The sequence below is a fragment of the Molossus molossus genome, unplaced genomic scaffold, assembly GCF_014108415.1.
Source record: "Molossus molossus isolate mMolMol1 unplaced genomic scaffold, mMolMol1.p scaffold_m16_p_17, whole genome shotgun sequence".
NCBI classification, from domain to species: Eukaryota; Metazoa; Chordata; class Mammalia; order Chiroptera; family Molossidae; genus Molossus; species Molossus molossus.
This window is the reverse complement of record NW_023425352.1, coordinates 14,381,553-14,398,839: the sequence shown is the minus strand read 5'-3', so window position 1 is coordinate 14,398,839 and position 17,287 is coordinate 14,381,553. Positions and strand designations below refer to the sequence as shown.

At 47.1% G+C, this 17,287-nt stretch overlaps 1 protein-coding gene across 1 annotated transcript in view; it reads right to left on the bottom strand.

The window, feature by feature from the left end:
* Positions 1 to 17,287, bottom strand: part of LOC118632693 (guanylate cyclase 2G-like) — a 42,148-nt gene that overhangs the window by 18,457 nt on the left and 6,404 nt on the right. Inside the window, 8 exon segments of the mRNA XM_036265924.1 lie at positions 2,389 to 2,460; positions 2,983 to 3,087; positions 3,969 to 4,052; positions 6,602 to 6,739; positions 9,261 to 9,424; positions 11,111 to 11,413; positions 13,860 to 14,004; positions 15,389 to 15,574. Coding sequence (XP_036121817.1) covers positions 2,389 to 2,460; positions 2,983 to 3,087; positions 3,969 to 4,052; positions 6,602 to 6,739; positions 9,261 to 9,424; positions 11,111 to 11,413; positions 13,860 to 14,004; positions 15,389 to 15,574 — 1,197 coding nt within the window.

The window sequence follows — 17,287 nt, the reverse complement described above, 5'->3', positions numbered from 1 at the left end:
TGTGGAGACAGATTGGCTGTAAGCCCCAGCTGGGGAGGCTACTTGACTCCGCCAAGCCTCCTTTTATTTCCTCTTGAAATGGAGTAAATCTTAATATTAATATTGGAGTTGATTAATTAATAATAAAGTTCATTGTGAATGACTTAGAACACCATTCACTTGAAACGTAATGCAAGCTACACATATAATTTTTAATGTTTTCATTAAACAGATGAAACATCGATGTGGGAGAAAAACATCCACCAGCTGCCTCCTACTGGGGATCGAGCCTGAAACCTGGGCATGTGCCCTGAGCGAGAACTGAACTGGGACCTCTCAGTCCATGAGATGATGCTCAATCCACTGAGCCACACTGGTCAGGCAGGACTTGTTTGTGTGGTTGGTATGTGGTGGCCAGAAGTTCAATCTGGCCCACAGAGGTTGGCCCAGTGCCTGGGTTCATGTGGAAGTCACCCATGAGCTCCGCGAGGCTGCAGTCAAGTTCGGGTTACTTTTAGTCCCCTTTCAAGGAATACTGGTCGAGTAATTCACCTTGAAGTGCCTAAATGTACCTTGACCTAGCTCACTGTGACGTCCTTAACCAGTCTCATCCTGTGCAAACTCCATTTCAAGAGAAGATGATCCTTCCAAACCAAAGTGTCACGCTGTCCTTCCAGCACAGAGTAGGGGACAGACTCAGTGACCCGGGATTTCCCTCTTTACTTTTCATTCTCACCCACCCGGCATTTCTCCAGAGAAACTTTTGGCTTCATGCTTCTTGAAAGCCAAATGCCCACACTCAAAGGCTGAGTCTACTGGGCATTCATACCTTGGTGAGAATTCACTAGCTTTCTCTTCACATCCCAAATAAACGACACTGGCTGTTTTGAATGGGGCTGAAGACAGATCATGGGAAGACAAGAGTACTTCCCTGGGTTTGCTGGGTAGGGACGGGGAAGTGGATGAAGGGAAGGAGAGAGGAGCCAGTCATGGAGTAGGGGATGCCATGTCATGTTCTCCTATTTTATAACTGTACCACTGCCACTTCAACAATTTTATATGTACATTTCCTGTTTTCTGTTTTTCTCTCTAGCTAGATTTTAAGTCATTTAAAGTTAGAAACAAGTCCTTGTCTTCCTACAAAAGTGCCCAGAGTAAGATAAATCATTAACAGATGCTCAATAAAGTTTACTGAAATAACAGAGTCTGCCCAGTGTCGCCCATAGGGACCCAATCACGAGGAGGTTGCTGTTTGTCTAACTTGCTTTCCATCAAGGCCTAGGAAATCAAAGTCTCACCTGGCCATTAAGACTCAGCTCCTTAGAAACAAAGAGCAATTAAATCCTTGAGAAAGAAAAGCCTTTGGATGTCAAGAGGCCCACCTCATCCATTAACCTACAAGGAGGCTGAGGTCCAGAGAGGGGACCAAAAGTCAAAGTCACTGTGAGTCACTGGCCCTCTACTCCAGAAGGGCAGAGCGTGGGTTTCACCTTTGTACCCCTCACAACACCCAGGCTGGGTCTTGCCCACAGGAGTCTATTGGCTGATGGATGGACTATCGATTGACACAGATGATGACCATTTCTGATGGTTGTCAGGCTAAAGGGATCTGTCACCAGAACCCAATCCCAGGTCATTGGCTTGGATTCCTCTTAGGATAAAGCAGATGCAGCGAGTTTAGAAAGAACAGCTGTCTTTTAGCCCAGGTTCAGAAGAACAGCCTCGGTCCATATTGACCTGACTTATCTCCCATCTATAAAATGGGGTGAATAATAGACCTACCTTATATTTTGTTGTGAAAATTAAGTAAATTAATATAGACAAAGTGCTAGAAAGTAAGCATGAAATATATTAGCTATTTTTTTAAAAATATTATCCTCTGTTTTTTATAGCCACCACAGGCTTGTTTGCCCAAAGTAAAGATTCTGGTTGCTTACCTAATAAGTCCAAAGGTCTGCACCCCTTGCGGAACAGCTTTGTGGTTATTGTGGCACTGACCCCATTTTTCTGGGGAAAGGAATCGGGGACTGGGGAAAAGGAAGGATTTTAGGAAACCCTTCTCCAGCTTGCTTTATGTTCTCGTAATTAAATTTTCTTTTGGGTAAAACGTTCTATTCTAAAATGTAAATACCCTGCTCTTTCCCGATTGGGTAAACCTAGCATCCCTTCCAACTTTAGTGTAAAATACTTTACTCTCTTATTATTTACTTGAGATCAGGGAGAGAAAAAAAAGAATGGGAAATCTGATTAAAGTGGTAGATTTTGGAAGTGGGATCACTTTGTTTGAAGAGGAGATCTGAGAAGGACCAGAATTTTCGGGAAAGATTACAGTTTGATTTCATCCAAGACACAGAACAATTCAAAAACACTATGGTATTTGTTCTTTAAATAAGTATATGTTATACTCACATTGACTATGTCATATGCAAACGAGAGCTTGAATATCCAGTCTATTTCGTTATCTGAATTTCTCAAAATATCCTGAAAAACACAGTTATTTAAAATATCGCCAGTGATTCAACCTGAAGCACAGTGAGTTTCATATGTTAAATGAGTTTGGTTCCAATACATTGGATGGCTTTGACCAGAACTAATAATACAACCTGAGACAGAGCTGAAAAATTTCCCAAGAAATATCATAACCTGACTCAATATTGAGAAAGTTATGCAGTCTTCAGTTTTATAAACACTTCCTTGTTCCTGACACAAAGTGAATGGCTACATACCATAGGTAGGATGGGCCCAGGAATGCAATTCAGGAGTCCCTAGGACAGCTAAGGAGAAGAAACCGAGCTCAGTGGGCTTTTCACCCGGAACAAAGGAAACCAGACACTTGGCAACTCCACCGGCTAATCTGATCCCCTGCAGGCAGCCCGACGAGGTAATTCAGGTCTTGCAATGAGACCAGAGAGGAACTGCTCTTGGACGAAGGGGCAAAAGCTCTGATAAAGCTCATCAGCTGCTACTAACCAAACCAAAGGTAAGACTTGCTATTGTACTTACCTTAAGGCTTCCTTTTTTGCAATACTGAGTGATAATGCAGATGTTGGGTGGTTCTGTGCAAACACCAAAGAAAGGAACAATGTTTTCGTGCCTTAATTCATACACCTGAAAACAATGATGGTAATAATAGCTTATGATTATAGTATGTCTTCTGTGCTAGGGACTAGGCTACATGCTTTACACACTTTAATTAATTCTCACAAAGACCCTATGAGGGAAGAACTATAACTGCTCCATTTTACAGATGTGGAAACCGATGCTCAAAAGGTAAAGTAACACGTCGAAGATCATACCACTTGCTAGTGGCAGAGTTGGGAGGCAAACCCGGGTAGTCTGCCTCTGGCATATAAACAAGAGGAATGATCAAAGTCTAACCTGAGCCCGGGGATTAACTAAAAGCACCTCACAGTCAATAGACCCAGCCATGCTGCCTGGTGTTGATGGCGGTCAATACCCGTGTGTGGGCTGTGGCAGATCACAGATTCAGAGCAAGAAGTGAAAGCAGCCTCTCCTAACTTGGTCCACCCCCCACCCCCTGACAGACAGCCCAGACGTTTGACCTCAGACGTTTTGACCTGACTCAGGCACCCAAGGCCTGGGAGCCCTCCTAGCCTTGCTCATTTCCCTTAAATCTTCCTGGTCTTAGTTCTGCATCTTCGTTCTTTGTGTCTCTGATGGCTGCTCACCTTCCTTGAACCTGCTCCTCAACGGAAGTCAGGTTCATATGACTTAAGGGAAGATTTAAGGGAAATGAGCAAGGCTAGGAGGGCTCCCAGGCCTTGGGTGCCTGAGTCAGGTCAAAACGTCTGAGGTCAAACGTCTGGGCTGTCTGTCAGGGGGTGGGGTGGGGGCCAAGTTAGGAGAGGCTGCTTTCCACCCATGCTCCTTTGGACAGGGGCCACTCCCACCACAGGTGGGAACAGGAAACTGGCAAGGAGAGCCAGAAAACAGCGCCACTTTGTCTCCTCCCAGGGTGGGGACCTCACCAGACGGATTTCCTGCAGCACAGTTGGCTTCCTGATCCAGGCTTCTGCTTGGTCACTGACATAGCAAATGGCCACATGGTTTCCCTGGAACCAGAGACAAAGTAGAATGTGATCCAGAAAAAGCTGTACTCAGTATGAGCTAGGAAGAGGAGCAGGAAGACTGGGAAGAAACAGCCTATGAGAAGTCTCATCAAGCTCCTCACTGCCCAAACCAGCCCTAGGGTGGCCCGTGCTAGGTCCAGGTGCTGAGCCAGCTGCTCCGCATCCGATCTCATTTAACAGGCATCCCAGGCCAGCACGGTGAGAACAATTAGCCCCTTTCCAGAGGGGGTCACTGCAGTTCGGTAACCTGGCCGCGGTCACACAGTTGTAGCTAGGACAGCCAGAATCGAAACACCGGGCGCCAACACTACGCTTTTTCTATTATACAATAATGTCTCGTTGCCATTCAGGGGAATAGTGAGTTGAGGCCATAAGAGTAAGTCTGGGATGAGATACCTGGTTCAAAACCCATTTCTACCACTTATTACCGACATAATCTCGAGCAACGGACTTAACCTTTCCAATTTCCTCATCTGTGCAATGAAGATAAAAAATAACACCTACCTCATAGGGTTGTTGGCGAGGGTGAATCTTAAAATGTTAACACTGCTAACTCAATGCCTGGCACATATTAAGTTTTTAGTAAATGGCATATCTTATTGTTGTTACCTATTGAGTCTGCTTTGACAGAGTCACTTAATCAATCTCCACAAAAATATACCATAACCTGGAAAGGTCTGGGTAGAACAGATGGAGCCTAGACACAAGAGAAGGTAAGCCCCAGTATTAATTAAATGTCAACCCAAGATCTGCCACTTTCACTGTGGGATTAATTGCAAAGAACTCAGGACTGTGATGAGTTCCCAGGAGGAAGGGATCCCTGTGGGATGAAGGAAAGGCTCCTTGGAAGAGGTGATGCTTGCCCTGGCCGGTGTGGCTCAGTGGATTGAACACTGTCCCATGTACCGAGAGGTCGCCAGTTTGATTCTTGGTCAGGGCACATGCCGGGTTGCAGGCTCAATCCCCAGTAGGGGTATACCAGGAGGCAGCCAAATTTCCTCTCATCAGTGTTTCTCTCTCTCAAATCAATAAAAAAAAAAAAAGGTTTAAAAATTAAGGGAAGAAGTGGAGGTGATGCTTAAACTGAACCTTGAAGGATAAGAAGATTATAGATGTGTGGGGGAGGGACAGCAGACATGGCATCTCTGAGGGTGAAACATACGTGACATAATCAACCAGACCAAGACCAATTGGATGCATGTAAGATACTGGCCAAGAAGGGGGACAAAGGTTCTGAAAGTAGGCTGGGGCTAGGCGGTAGAGAGCCTCGAGAAGCTTTCACAGTCAGCAGACGCGGGGGACCCAGTGATGGTGTATGAGTGAGAGGAGGGGACACGTTTTAGGAAGATTAACCAATGTTGACATGATGTTGGCTTCCATCTCTAAATGGCTAGTGGACCCTAACAGGCAGTTTTCTGTGAATGGAGGGGTCCTCGGGGTTTTATGGGTGATAATATGCAAGGAGTGTTCTTGTAGTTTGAAAACACAAACAAGCACACAGGAAAATAGGTTTGGTTGCCTAGGGAAGGATTTGGCTCCAATCTTTTCTAAACCCAATTTAAAGCAAGGAGCACGTTTTCCCTTCCTTGCAGTGTTCTGCCCAACTCCTCGGGACTTCCATGTCAAAGAATAAATACAGATTTTTTTCTTTACAAAAATTTTCCCCAGGGGACTTGACCTTCTAAAGGAGTTGCTAGGCACAGACGGCCATGTGGTCAGGGTACGGCAGAGAGGGTGAGAAGGGGCAGCAGGAATTCCGCTGCAGGGTTCAGCTGGTGTATACCTTAGAAACATCAATACCCATGACTGATTACCAGTGCTGGGGTACCAAAGTGACGTGATCCATGCTCTAGGACCGTACCGTCCAATAAGCTAGCCACTAGCCCTATGCTGCCAATGAAATGAAAATTATATACAATTTAAAATTCAGTTTCCCAGTCACAGTAATGTTTCATAGTCGCATGCTGTTAGTAGCCACCATGCTGAACTGAGCAGATTTGGAATATTGCCATATTCATGGAAAGTTCTATTTGACAAGGATGAGTCGAATCCAGAAGCCAGCATAGGAATCACCTAGGACTTTGTTAGGGAAAATGCAGAATCTCAGGCCCCTCCCCAGAACTGCTAATCAGAATCTGCTTTTTACTTTTTTTTTCCTCCAAAATCAACTGGTGCCCTCCTGTATGACCCTGACCAGGGAGCAACTGAGGTACATGCCCGTAGCTGGAATCAAACCTGTGACCCATTTGTCCGCAGGCCGACGCTCTACTGCTGAGCCAAACTGGGCAGGGTCAGAATCTGCATTTTATACCGTAGAAGCATCAATACCCATGACTGCTTCATCAGTGCTAAAGTAATCCAAAGTGATTCATAGGCACATAAGGTTGAGAAACACAAATCGAGTCAGAGGACTACCAGGCGTTTACCTGGAGACTGCCCTCTTATTCAGAATGCCCTGCCTGACAGAAGGGACATGCAGAGCACGGGACAGACACACAGCCTTCTTGCAGCCACCTTGCTCTCAGAAGTACCTCATAAAGCCCTACTGGGGCATACAAGAGCTCTTCCCCCTGCTGGCTCTTGACAAAGGAGCTGGAGTCCCCAGACGTCTTCACACTGGACGCGTTGCTGCTGTTCCCTCTGGACACAGGTGTGCCTCTCTGGGATGGCTGCAAGACAGGACACAGTCCAGGTGCTCAGTAGCGTGAGCAACTAATGAAGAGGCCATGCATTTTGTAGAGGAGGAAAATGAGTATCAAGGTCACACAGATAATGAGAGAATCAGGACTCGAACCCTGACCTCTCTAGCCGGAGGTGTGAGGGTCTAACTGCTACACGCATCACTCTTGCGTCTGTATCACCATGGATAGTGCCAGGGCTAAGAGGCAGGGTCTGGGGCCAGACTGCCCAAAGTCAAGTCCTGGCTCTGGCACTTAACTAGATGTGTGACCTGCTGCCGGAGTGATTTTCCTAAATAAACATCTAACCATGTCACCTCTAAGTTGAATACACCCAGCACCTCCCCAACACCAGGAGAATGTATTTAAAGCTAAAGAACTTTGTTTTGCAAGGAGAGCCTTACCTGGGACCCTGATGCAGAAACTAGGAGAATCAGAGCTGCTTTGGTTGGAGAAGGAAATGAAGGGCTCAGAGTTAATCCTACTACACCTGTACCCTTATTCTACTATTCACCCCGTGACCAGGCCAGTGAGCCCCAGAATCCCCAAGGACATCTGAAAATGACTTCCTAATAAACCCCAATCTCCTGGTCTTAGCATATTGGAGCCATGACTTGGTATCTGCCAAGTCATCTTTTTTTTAAAAAAAAACTCATAACTCTTGTATTAAATGAATAGTATATGTAAGAATACCAATAAAAGGGAACTAATTCTATAAACCACAATTCTGAAAGTAAAGTCGAGATAACAGGAACAAAATATATATATGAGAGGAATGCTTGATTTTGACCCATAATGTGTTCTTTATCTTTACAATTAACTTAAATGCCTGTTAGAACCAAACTGTATTCCTTGGTTTAGTGCTTTTTAAAAAAGTGACAACATTCTAGATAGAACACTTTTTTATTTTTATTTTTTTGCTTTGAGATGTTTAAGATTCACACATTTGTTCTGATACATAGATCCTGATTCAATAGCAGGTTGACATATCCTGTTATTCTTTTAATATCTTGAGTACCATGTTATGCCTGAGAAAGTTCTAACTGAAATTGTAAAACTGCTGAACTTTGGAATACAATTTATTTCGGTTGTGGGTTTTTAATAAATTGAGCTGAAAGTAAAACTGACCCCATCGCCCCAGGAAAAAAGAGCTCTTATTAAAAAATAGAAACTCAAGTCTATCTTTCCAGACGAAAGAACATTTCTGCTAAGGCAATAAATGCTCCAGAATAATCAATATAGGCTTGCAAAGATTACAGTGTTTGATCAATAATGAAAACAAAAGAAAAAAGAAAGGAAAGAAAAGATACTTAAAAATGTCAAACTAAAATATGTATAAAAGACAGTCCTGGTGCCCTGGCTGGTGTTGCTCAGGGGCTAGCACATTGGCCCACTGACCAAAGGGTCGTGGGTTCGATTCCTGGTCAAGGGCATGTACCTGGGTTGCAGGTTTGATCCCTGGCCCTGGTCGAGGTGCATGTGGGAGGCAACCAATAGATGTGTCTCTCTCGCATCAATGTTTCTTTCTCACTCTCTATCTCGCTGCATCTCCCTCCCTCCCTTACACTCGCTAAAAAAAAAAGAAAAAGAAAAAGAATCCATTGGAAAAAACTATCCTTGGGTGAGGATTAAAAAAAAAGTCATGGCAGTGCTTTTTGAAATTATGTAAATGTTATGTATTTATCAAACAGTGGTTCTACCATGTGTGCCAAAACCCCAGCTCCGAGCACCCCACACCTTGGAATACCCGGTGATACTTCTCTCCTGGTCACCACTAGCAAACCCACTCTTCCCAAATGTCATCTCCTCTCTGAAGCCCTCACCATGCTGAGGTACGGAATTCCTCCATCTGCAGGGCTTCTGCCTCATCCTTAGGCACCTCTGGGAGCTTCGCCTCCCTTGGCTGCAGCTCATTCGCCGTGCGTCCCACACGTGAGCCCCACGCCGTGAGCCCCACGCCATGAGCCCCACTCTGAGCTCTGCTTGACCTATAGTAGATGTGCAACATGTGTGTGTTGAGCAAACGACCCTTCCTGTGTTAGTCGTCAGTAGATTTGTGTGTGTGTGTGTGTGTGGTACGTGCCCCTAGCGGGAACCGAACCCAGGACCCTCTGGTGCGCAGGTCGACGCTCAACCGCTGAGCCAAACTGGCCAGGGCAGTCGTCAGTAGATTAAAAGAGCTAATATGCTTCTGAAGACAGATAGATGCTTTCCAGAAAACAGCTTTAAAATTTGAGCTGACACCCACAGGGTAACAGGGCTGAAGGGAATTTTAGAGACCATCTGATCATTTTAAGTATTCAGTAACTGAGGCCCAGACATGATGTTCCCAGAGATATTCAGCAAGGAAATGGTAGGCCTGCAACCAGAACTCAGGGCTCAAAACGCTCCGTTAAGCGCTCACTTTATAAATGAGTCAGCCGCTGCTGTCCTAAGCTCCGGGTTGAGGTCCCTTCCACAAAGCACCAGAAGTTAGCAGGAAAGTGGACGTCTGGACCAGGTGTGGCCTTACCTTGTCCTGGGGCAGAATGGTGATGTCATTATACTTGATCTGCCACCAAATGTTTCTATTTTGCCTCTGCTGTTTTCCCTTCTGCATCCTTAAAATCAGACCTATGATGACAGTCCCCAAGATAGTCATCAGGAAGGCCATCGTGAGAATCACAGCAGTTGTACCTGGAGGGCACAGACATATCATTACTCAGGACTGCCTAAGAGTAGAAGTAAAAACATCCTTGACCCAGCCCTGCCTTGCTGAGCAGATGCATCAAGGCACCAGGCAACCCTTCAGACTTGTCTCTTCCAGGAATGCTTTTCTGACCTTCCCTCTGGTTCCCATGGCAACTGCGCTCACTTCCTCCTCTATAAACTTTCCTTGTAGAGAAATAAAAATGATGACTTCTAATACTACTGCCACCACATTTTATTAAACATTTATTATGTGCTCTCCTTAGAGTTGCTTCTCAGGTATGATCCATCTAATGCCAGGGTTGGGTCTCTAACCACTGGGAAACACTCCCCTGTCTAGACTCTTTCTTCCTCCTTAGAAATAAAGTTCCTGAACTTCAAATCTCAGGAGCTGAGTTTCCCTAGAGCAGAGGTTCTTAGTGGGGAGGTGGGTGATGCTGCCTCCCTAGGGGATATTGGTAACATCTGGAGATACTCGGGGTGGTTACAGCTAGAGGGTACCACTGGCGTCTGATAGGGGAGGCAGGGATGCTGCTAAGAAGCCTGCAATGCACAGGACAGCTCCTCTACCTTGCAACAACAAAGATTATCCCACCCAAAATGTCAATAGTGCCGTTGCTATTGAAAAGCCCTGCTACAGAGAGTCTTTTCCTGCTGTGGCCTCCAGGAGCCCACACAGACCTGTAAAAGTGAGCTCACTTTCACAGAGCTCATTGGAAAATCCACAGCCAGGTCTGTCTGCAGGAAGAGAGCCGCGAGGCCAAGTAACAGTGGAGAAATTCCTCATGCGTCTTAAAAAAAGAAAAGAAAAGAAAAAGACAATTAAAGGCCAGTGCCCACTTGATTTATTCTATTTGTCTCTACCTCAGGTATAGCACGGGCAAATGAAATGCACATGTCATTTGCAAACAGTAGGCCTTGGTTCCTTAATTCAAATGTCCGCTGACCCATCCAATTTCCCACCTCACCTTGACTCTTCAAATCCAGCCTTCAGGTAATCTAATTCATGAAAAAGCAATATCTTTTTGCAGAGGAGGATAGCTGATTCAATCTTTTGATTTAAACCATGTCACTTCTGATTTAAAAGATGATGTGCCAATTCTCCAGTGTTGCAGGGACTGTCTCCCATGTTTGACATAGACAAATCTTGTTATGGGGCGCCTCGCCATTTCGCAGAGCAGAACATCCCCCTGCATGGAGAACGCTTGTTTCCACAATCCCGAGGCCCTCGTCTGCCACGGTTATTTTATCTCCTGGGCCAACCCATTTTGAGAGATTAAAATTCCGTAAGTGTAGGAGAGGAAAAAGTGTCAAATCAAATCTGGATGGGGAATGGCGATGGTAGAGGCACGTAGAAATTGAATTATGCTTTATCCTTTCCGTTTCTCATTGATTTATGCCGAGCGAACGCTAACAGAGACTTTTCCTGGGGCTTCCTGAGGCCTGGAATCCACAGGGCTCTCTGCTTTCAAGTCAGCCTGATCCGAGGAGTATTTCCCTGACTGTGCTCCGCCCCCCCCCCCCCACTGCACCCCCCACCCCGGGCCAGGGCTCCTCTGTGGGACCACGGGCCAGTTGACTTCGCCTCCTGGAGAAGCAGAGGAAGCCCGGGTCCCCCTGGAGGTGCAGTTAGAGGATACTGTGTGCAGGCTGAAGTGGCCAAGCCATTCCCACAGTCGAGGGCACGATCACTGATCCAGTCGATCCGTATGCTTTCGAAGTGCACCCGACAAGGGATGGTGGATTCCGAGAGCTGGATCACAAACTGGTCTTCTAGTAAGACCCCAGCCCGCCCTCCCCGCCCAGAGCGCCTCCTGTAGCACGCTCTGGCCCGCCAGTACCTGATTACTCTCTGAGAGCTGTCATAGTGGAGCACAGGAAGGAAGAGGGACCCGTTTCTGGATTTCTGCAGGGCGTAGACGGAGTAATCCATGCGCCTTTCTCCCTGGGAGTCCACGAACACTGGGCCAGTGACTCCTGGAGAGAGAGGAGACCATGCATGGTTAGGGAGGACAGAGAGGAACTCGGGACTGAACTGATGCCAGCGAAGCCCCCTCCCCAGCAGCCACTGAAAGCAGCGTGAGATTTTTGCCATTTCAGGGAATCAGAGAGGGTCAAGGAGGAGAAGGAAACAAATAGTTGAGAGGTGGTACCCCAGTGGGGCGCAGGGCCACGTTGGGCAGGCGGATGTGTTCTGTTCGGCCTACCCGGGGGAGACCAAGCCAGTTTTTTTTTTTTTCAGTTTCCAACTAAGACCCAAGATTTATTTTCTTAGAACAATCAGGTGCGACAAAACAAGGCCAAATGACGTGGAGGCAGCTGGCCGAGACTGGGGACGGCTGCCTCCTCCTGGCGCCGGGTCCTCCTCACCCCGCCCCGCCCCGAGGCAGAGCTGCCAAGCTTTGCTCTGCCCGTTCCTCCCTCCGGGTGCTGGTGTGAGCTCGGGCACTGGCGTGGCGCTCAGTCCTGGCCGTGTGTTCTTTGTTCTCACTTAGGATGAGGTCAACCCATGCACATCCGAGATCTCTTCCACCCCAAACTACATACAACCCGTGCTCTGACACAGGACGTCCAGCCGATGCATTCCCGTGGGGACAGGACTCAAAATTACCATCTATTTAGTACCTACTACGTGCGGGGCACTGCAGGATGGGCCCGGTGACTGCTCACGCCTAGTTCCAGCAGGCCCGCGAGAGGAGGTGCCAACATCCCCTCCTAGCAAGAAGGCTTGGGGGGAAAACCCCTAGTTTCCAGGCAGGAAGAGCAGGCCTATTGGGTCTCAGGGGCCATGTTCTTCCCACCACCCCACACCTCCCTGCTGTGCACATGCGCGCTGGGGCACTTAAAGTAGGGGTGGAGCCCAGCTCCCCCCGAGGTTTGCACAGGAAAGGGGCTGGAGCCTATGCAGCCGCCAGGGCCGCTGCTCTCTGTGTAGCGTGTTCACTGGGCGAAGAGCGGATGGGGCCTCGGTTTCCCCAACTGGGGGCCTCTTCCCAGTTGGTGTGAGGGCCTGTGGCACTGGCTACTTCTGAGGCTGTGGTCCTGGACACCAATGGCAGAAAGGAACACAAGAAACAGAGACAATATCCTGATTCTGTCAAGGGCCGGTCCTGCAGCCTGTAAGGGAACAGAAGGCGGTTTGGGAGGGGTGGAGGGACTTCCGGGCTTGAGTTCCAGAGCCCCAAAGTGACATGCCTGGAGTTCTCTTAAAGGGACTCTCTGCCCTTCACTCGCGCCTAATTAGGAATTTCTAAAAGAGCAGAAAGAGGAAATAAATGATCTGGCAGAGAGGGCGAAACTGAGAGCAGGAAAACAGACTCCCCTCAACCCCCCCCCCCTTTTTAACAAATGCTTTTGGGTCTGGCAGAAAAGAAGGGAGGGAAGCAGGTTAAAATTTCCACTTGGGAAAGGTGTTGACGGGGTACAGGTGACCTGGGCCTATGAAAACCCCAAAGAGCAGACCTTGGTTGTCCTATTTAAGTTTTAAGATAAGTTTAGGTCCTAATTTATTAAATGAAAAAATAAGCCAAAGAATACATAAACAGCCACCATTTAATGAGCACATACTATGTGCCGAGGCCTGGATATACTTTATTATACCTCAGTGTCACCTAGCAGTGAAGAACATGAGCCCTGGAGAGAGGCAGGCCTTCTGAATTCTGGCTCCACCATGTAGTAACTGTGTGACCTTGGACAAGTACATGACCTTTCCACCCCAGGTTTACTCCCCTGTGTTGTATAATACAGAGAGCAATAGCACTATCAGCTCCTGGCTGTGTGGGGATTAAGCGGGATAGCATGCAGAAGTTCTTGCACCCAGCTTGCTATAAGGTAAGCCCTCAGTAAATGCAGGCTATGCTTATTACATGTGGCAGGAGGTATTATCTCTGTCTTACAAATGAGAAAATTGGAATACCAAAAGATGACAGCAGTTGATCAGCTCTAAGGATGATTTCAAAACAGTTCACATCCACACCTACCCTTACCCTGGCAAGGAAGGTCAAAAGGGGCTGGCCCCATCTTTAGAGGCTGAGAGTCATGAGTGAGGCCCAGGGCCCCATCAGGGAGAGGTGGGAGGAAAAGGAGCATGGAAGTGACCCCAGGAGGCAAGTCACACGCTCTTGTTTTATTCTTGACAGACCAGTTTGAGAGCAGCTGTGGGAGAGACTCCGGGCCCGGGGTGGGAGGGGGGGGCGGTTGGAGATGCCCCAGATGTCCCCTCACCTGGTCCAGGCACCCTTTTAGACAGAGCTGAAAGAGTGGACCGTGGCAACTGGGAGGTTTAGCCTCAACCACCCCTCCAGAAGACTCAGTGTGAGGCAGACCCTAAAAGAGGCCTTGAGCACATGCTTAACACCTCGGCGCCCCACGGACACGAGACGGGGGCCTGAGTTCTAAATCTCCCCAGCATCAAGCCACTTACCCTGCAGTATGGTCTGATTGAACCCTTTCAGAGTGCTGATGAGCTGCCGCCCATCCTGGAAATCCCCTCCGGCCTTGAGCATGACCTTCACCACCTGAGCGTAGAGCAGGACCGAGTCGTGCAGGTAGGCGGCGTAGGGGCTCACCTGCAGGACCGAAACAAACACAGGGATTACAAAGGCCCGTGGCCTGCAGTGTCACAGCCCAGAGCTCGGTCAGGAGGAATTTCTCTCCATTGTCTTAACAGTGTAACAGGTTTTCCATCCATTCTGCAGCGAGGGGGGTGTCCTCTGCGTGCTGAGCCTGGGCTGTTAAACCTGGATGCAGCAATCTTTGCTTTTCTTAGTTAGGCTCGTTTTCCCAAACAGATCACATGATCCATCGGGTTGGGAATAGCTCTTTAGGCCACAGGCGGGTGGGCACATGGTTTAGTTGAAAGAGGGTAGATGTTGGAGCCAGGCTGGCCTTTCTATTTACTGGCTGTGAGATTTGGGGTAAGTTCCATAACCTGTCAGAATCTCAGCTCCCTCATTTATAAAATGGGGATAAAGCCACAATCCTGCTGAGTATAAGCACAGTTAAATGAGACAGGATAGGGTACTTCCTGCTGCGCTACCTGGCACATAGTAGGTCTTCCGTACATGTTCTTGTCTGTTCATTTAGCCGACAAACATGCAAGTGCCCACTAAGTGCTAGGCACATAGAACTTGGAACAGAGCTGACACTTAATGGACAATTTCCCAAATATTCATTGACCAATCGTCTTTCCTTGTATGTTGGGATCCACAATTGGCCACCTTGGTCCTAATGGAACCCTTGTCATCAGGGGCCTGTCACTGGAAGTAACTCCAGCTCTGGCCCATGGTCTCCGTGTAACAAACTCTCTGTGGGTATCAGACCTTTGCCCCATCATCCCACACACACTGGGACGACCACTGGCTGATCCTGTCTCTCCTGACTGTCTTCTCCCTGTTCCAGACCAGCTGCTTGCCTTGGCTTGTTCTAGCTCCACATTTCCAACTGCTCCATTCTGGTTCTCAATCCTGACATCCTGCTGGGAAAGGAAATTGTCATAGTCTGAGCACCACTGGTTTCTGCTCTATTACTTCCATGTGCTATGTTATGAGATATTCAAAGCCACAGGCTGGAGGCAGATGTCATGATCAGTTCCATTATTCAGGTGAAGGGACTGAGGTGTAGGGAGGTTCAGCAGTTCACCTCGAGGTCCCACAGACAGTAAATAGCAGAGCTAGGATGGGAGCCCAGGCCTCTGACTCCCAGTAACCTGCTAACCTCTGTCCTTCTGTGGTCCTGGGGTGCAGACTTCCTAAGACAGCATCACACCAGTGTTTATGCTCGGCTGTAGAAAATGAGGCCGTGTGTGTGTGTGTGTGTGTGTGTGTGTGTGTGTGTGTGTTAGGGACATGGGCAAAGAAAAGGAGAAATAAGAGAGAGAATATTAAAGCCAAGCATAAATATCCTCCAAAAAAGGGACAGCAGAGACCTGTGCAGTGAGACCCTGTTTCAGACCTGCTGCTCTGCGGAGACGGAGCTGTGGAAGGGTGGCCCCCTGAGCCTCCGGTAGACTTCCTGTCGGAAGCCTTCATCTCCAGGACCTTCTCTGTAGGAGCTGAGGGCGATGAGAAGCACAGACTCGTAGACGGTGGGGAAGTGCGTCCCCTCCTGATTTGTTAATACCTCCTCCCAAAAACTGTCCTGAAATACAATGAAATCAGGGTAGTCATTCTGTAGGAAATACCCTGAGCAACAGAAGCACAGCAGGTCAAGGTCAAATTTGAGTTTCTTCATTCAAATCCTTGGAAACGGCCCAGCCAGTGTGGCTCAGTGGTTCAGCATCGACCAGTGTACCAAGAAGTCACTGGTTCGATTCCTGCTCAGGGCTCATGCCCAGGTTGTGGGCCCAATCCCCAGTGGGGGGCATGCAGGAGGCAGCCAATCGATGTTCTCTGTCATCGTTGTCTCTCTCTCTCTCTCTCTCTCTCTCCTTCTCCCTTCCTCTCTAAAATCAATTTTAAAAAAAAGAAAAAATTTAAAAAACACACACAGATCCTTGGAAACACAATAATTCTAGAAGACCTGACTTGCAAGGTCCACATTTTCTACCTGGCCTCAAAGTAGTAGGAAGGAAGCCAATAAATAAACAAATACAGAAATAAATAAATAGAATTGAGTTGACAGGGAGCAGCTAAGATATAGAAAGCTTACCTTTTGGCAATGGGTGATTAAAAACTTGAAACACTTAGGACTATTCATTCATTCTCAATTTTCTGCTTATGGCTTAACTGGTTTGTTATTTTCCTTATGATCTATATTATCACTGTTATGAAAGTGCTACCTACTCATTATATATACAGGGTGTCCCAAATAAATGTCTACACTCTTTAACAGCTGATAGCTTAATTGTTGTTTCTTTATTGCCAAATAGGTGGATTAGATGAAGCGATTTCATAGTAGACCCTCCCCGTTCACCAGACCTCACACCTCTAGACTTTTTTATGGAGAAACTTAAAAGGTAAAGTCTATGCTACAAAACCAGCAACAATCACCGAATTGAGAGTAGCCATTGAACAAACGAAATATGTCTTGATGTTTGCGATTCCCTTGCTTCCTGTCATCACAGTGCCTGGACCAGACAGGCAGCAGTTTGAAACAGGCATCGACCAAACAAGTCAACAGTGTCCGTAGAGTCTATTACATTTTGAAAGTGAAATGTATTTTAATAAACACTGGCTTTATAATTATTCAAAGTGTGTATATACTTTTTTGGGACACTCTATAGAATGAAAGATAGTAGGATCTTCTCTAAGTTTCTTGTAGCTCCTCCTGTCCTTTCTGAGAGGTATTCACACATTCTGGGCATAAGCAGAGGGGTGTGTGTGTGTGTGTGTGTGTGTGTGTGCATTTTATATAAATAGTATCACACTACAATGCTGTTCTGCAGCTTAATTTTTTCCCACTGAAGTCTGTATTAAGAACACTTTTATAGAATGGGTTTATGCTATTCTCTTTTTAAGCAGCATGACTTTAAATGCATGGCCATTGTGTGGTATACTTTTAGTTCTATATTTGATCATGAAGGCTTTTGAGAAAGTGACTCAGGGGTTGGAAGGGCTTCCCTGCCAGTACTGAGCCTTGGCCCATCTCTCCTCCTCTCATCTGTCTGAAGGCAGAGGTGAGAGGGAAGTCAAGAGAAAGGCATGGGCAGCACTGAAGTCAGGAAAACTGTTCTGGAAAGTTTGGCACAGGTTTATAATCCCCACTGATTGCTCCAAGAACTATGAGAAACGTTTAGCATCCAAGGTACTCCGTGACAAATAGGTAAAAGAGCATTCCAGTCAAGATGGTGGAGTCGGTGGATGCTGTACCAACCCTCTCTCGGGACTACATCGAAGCCACAACTAAATCATA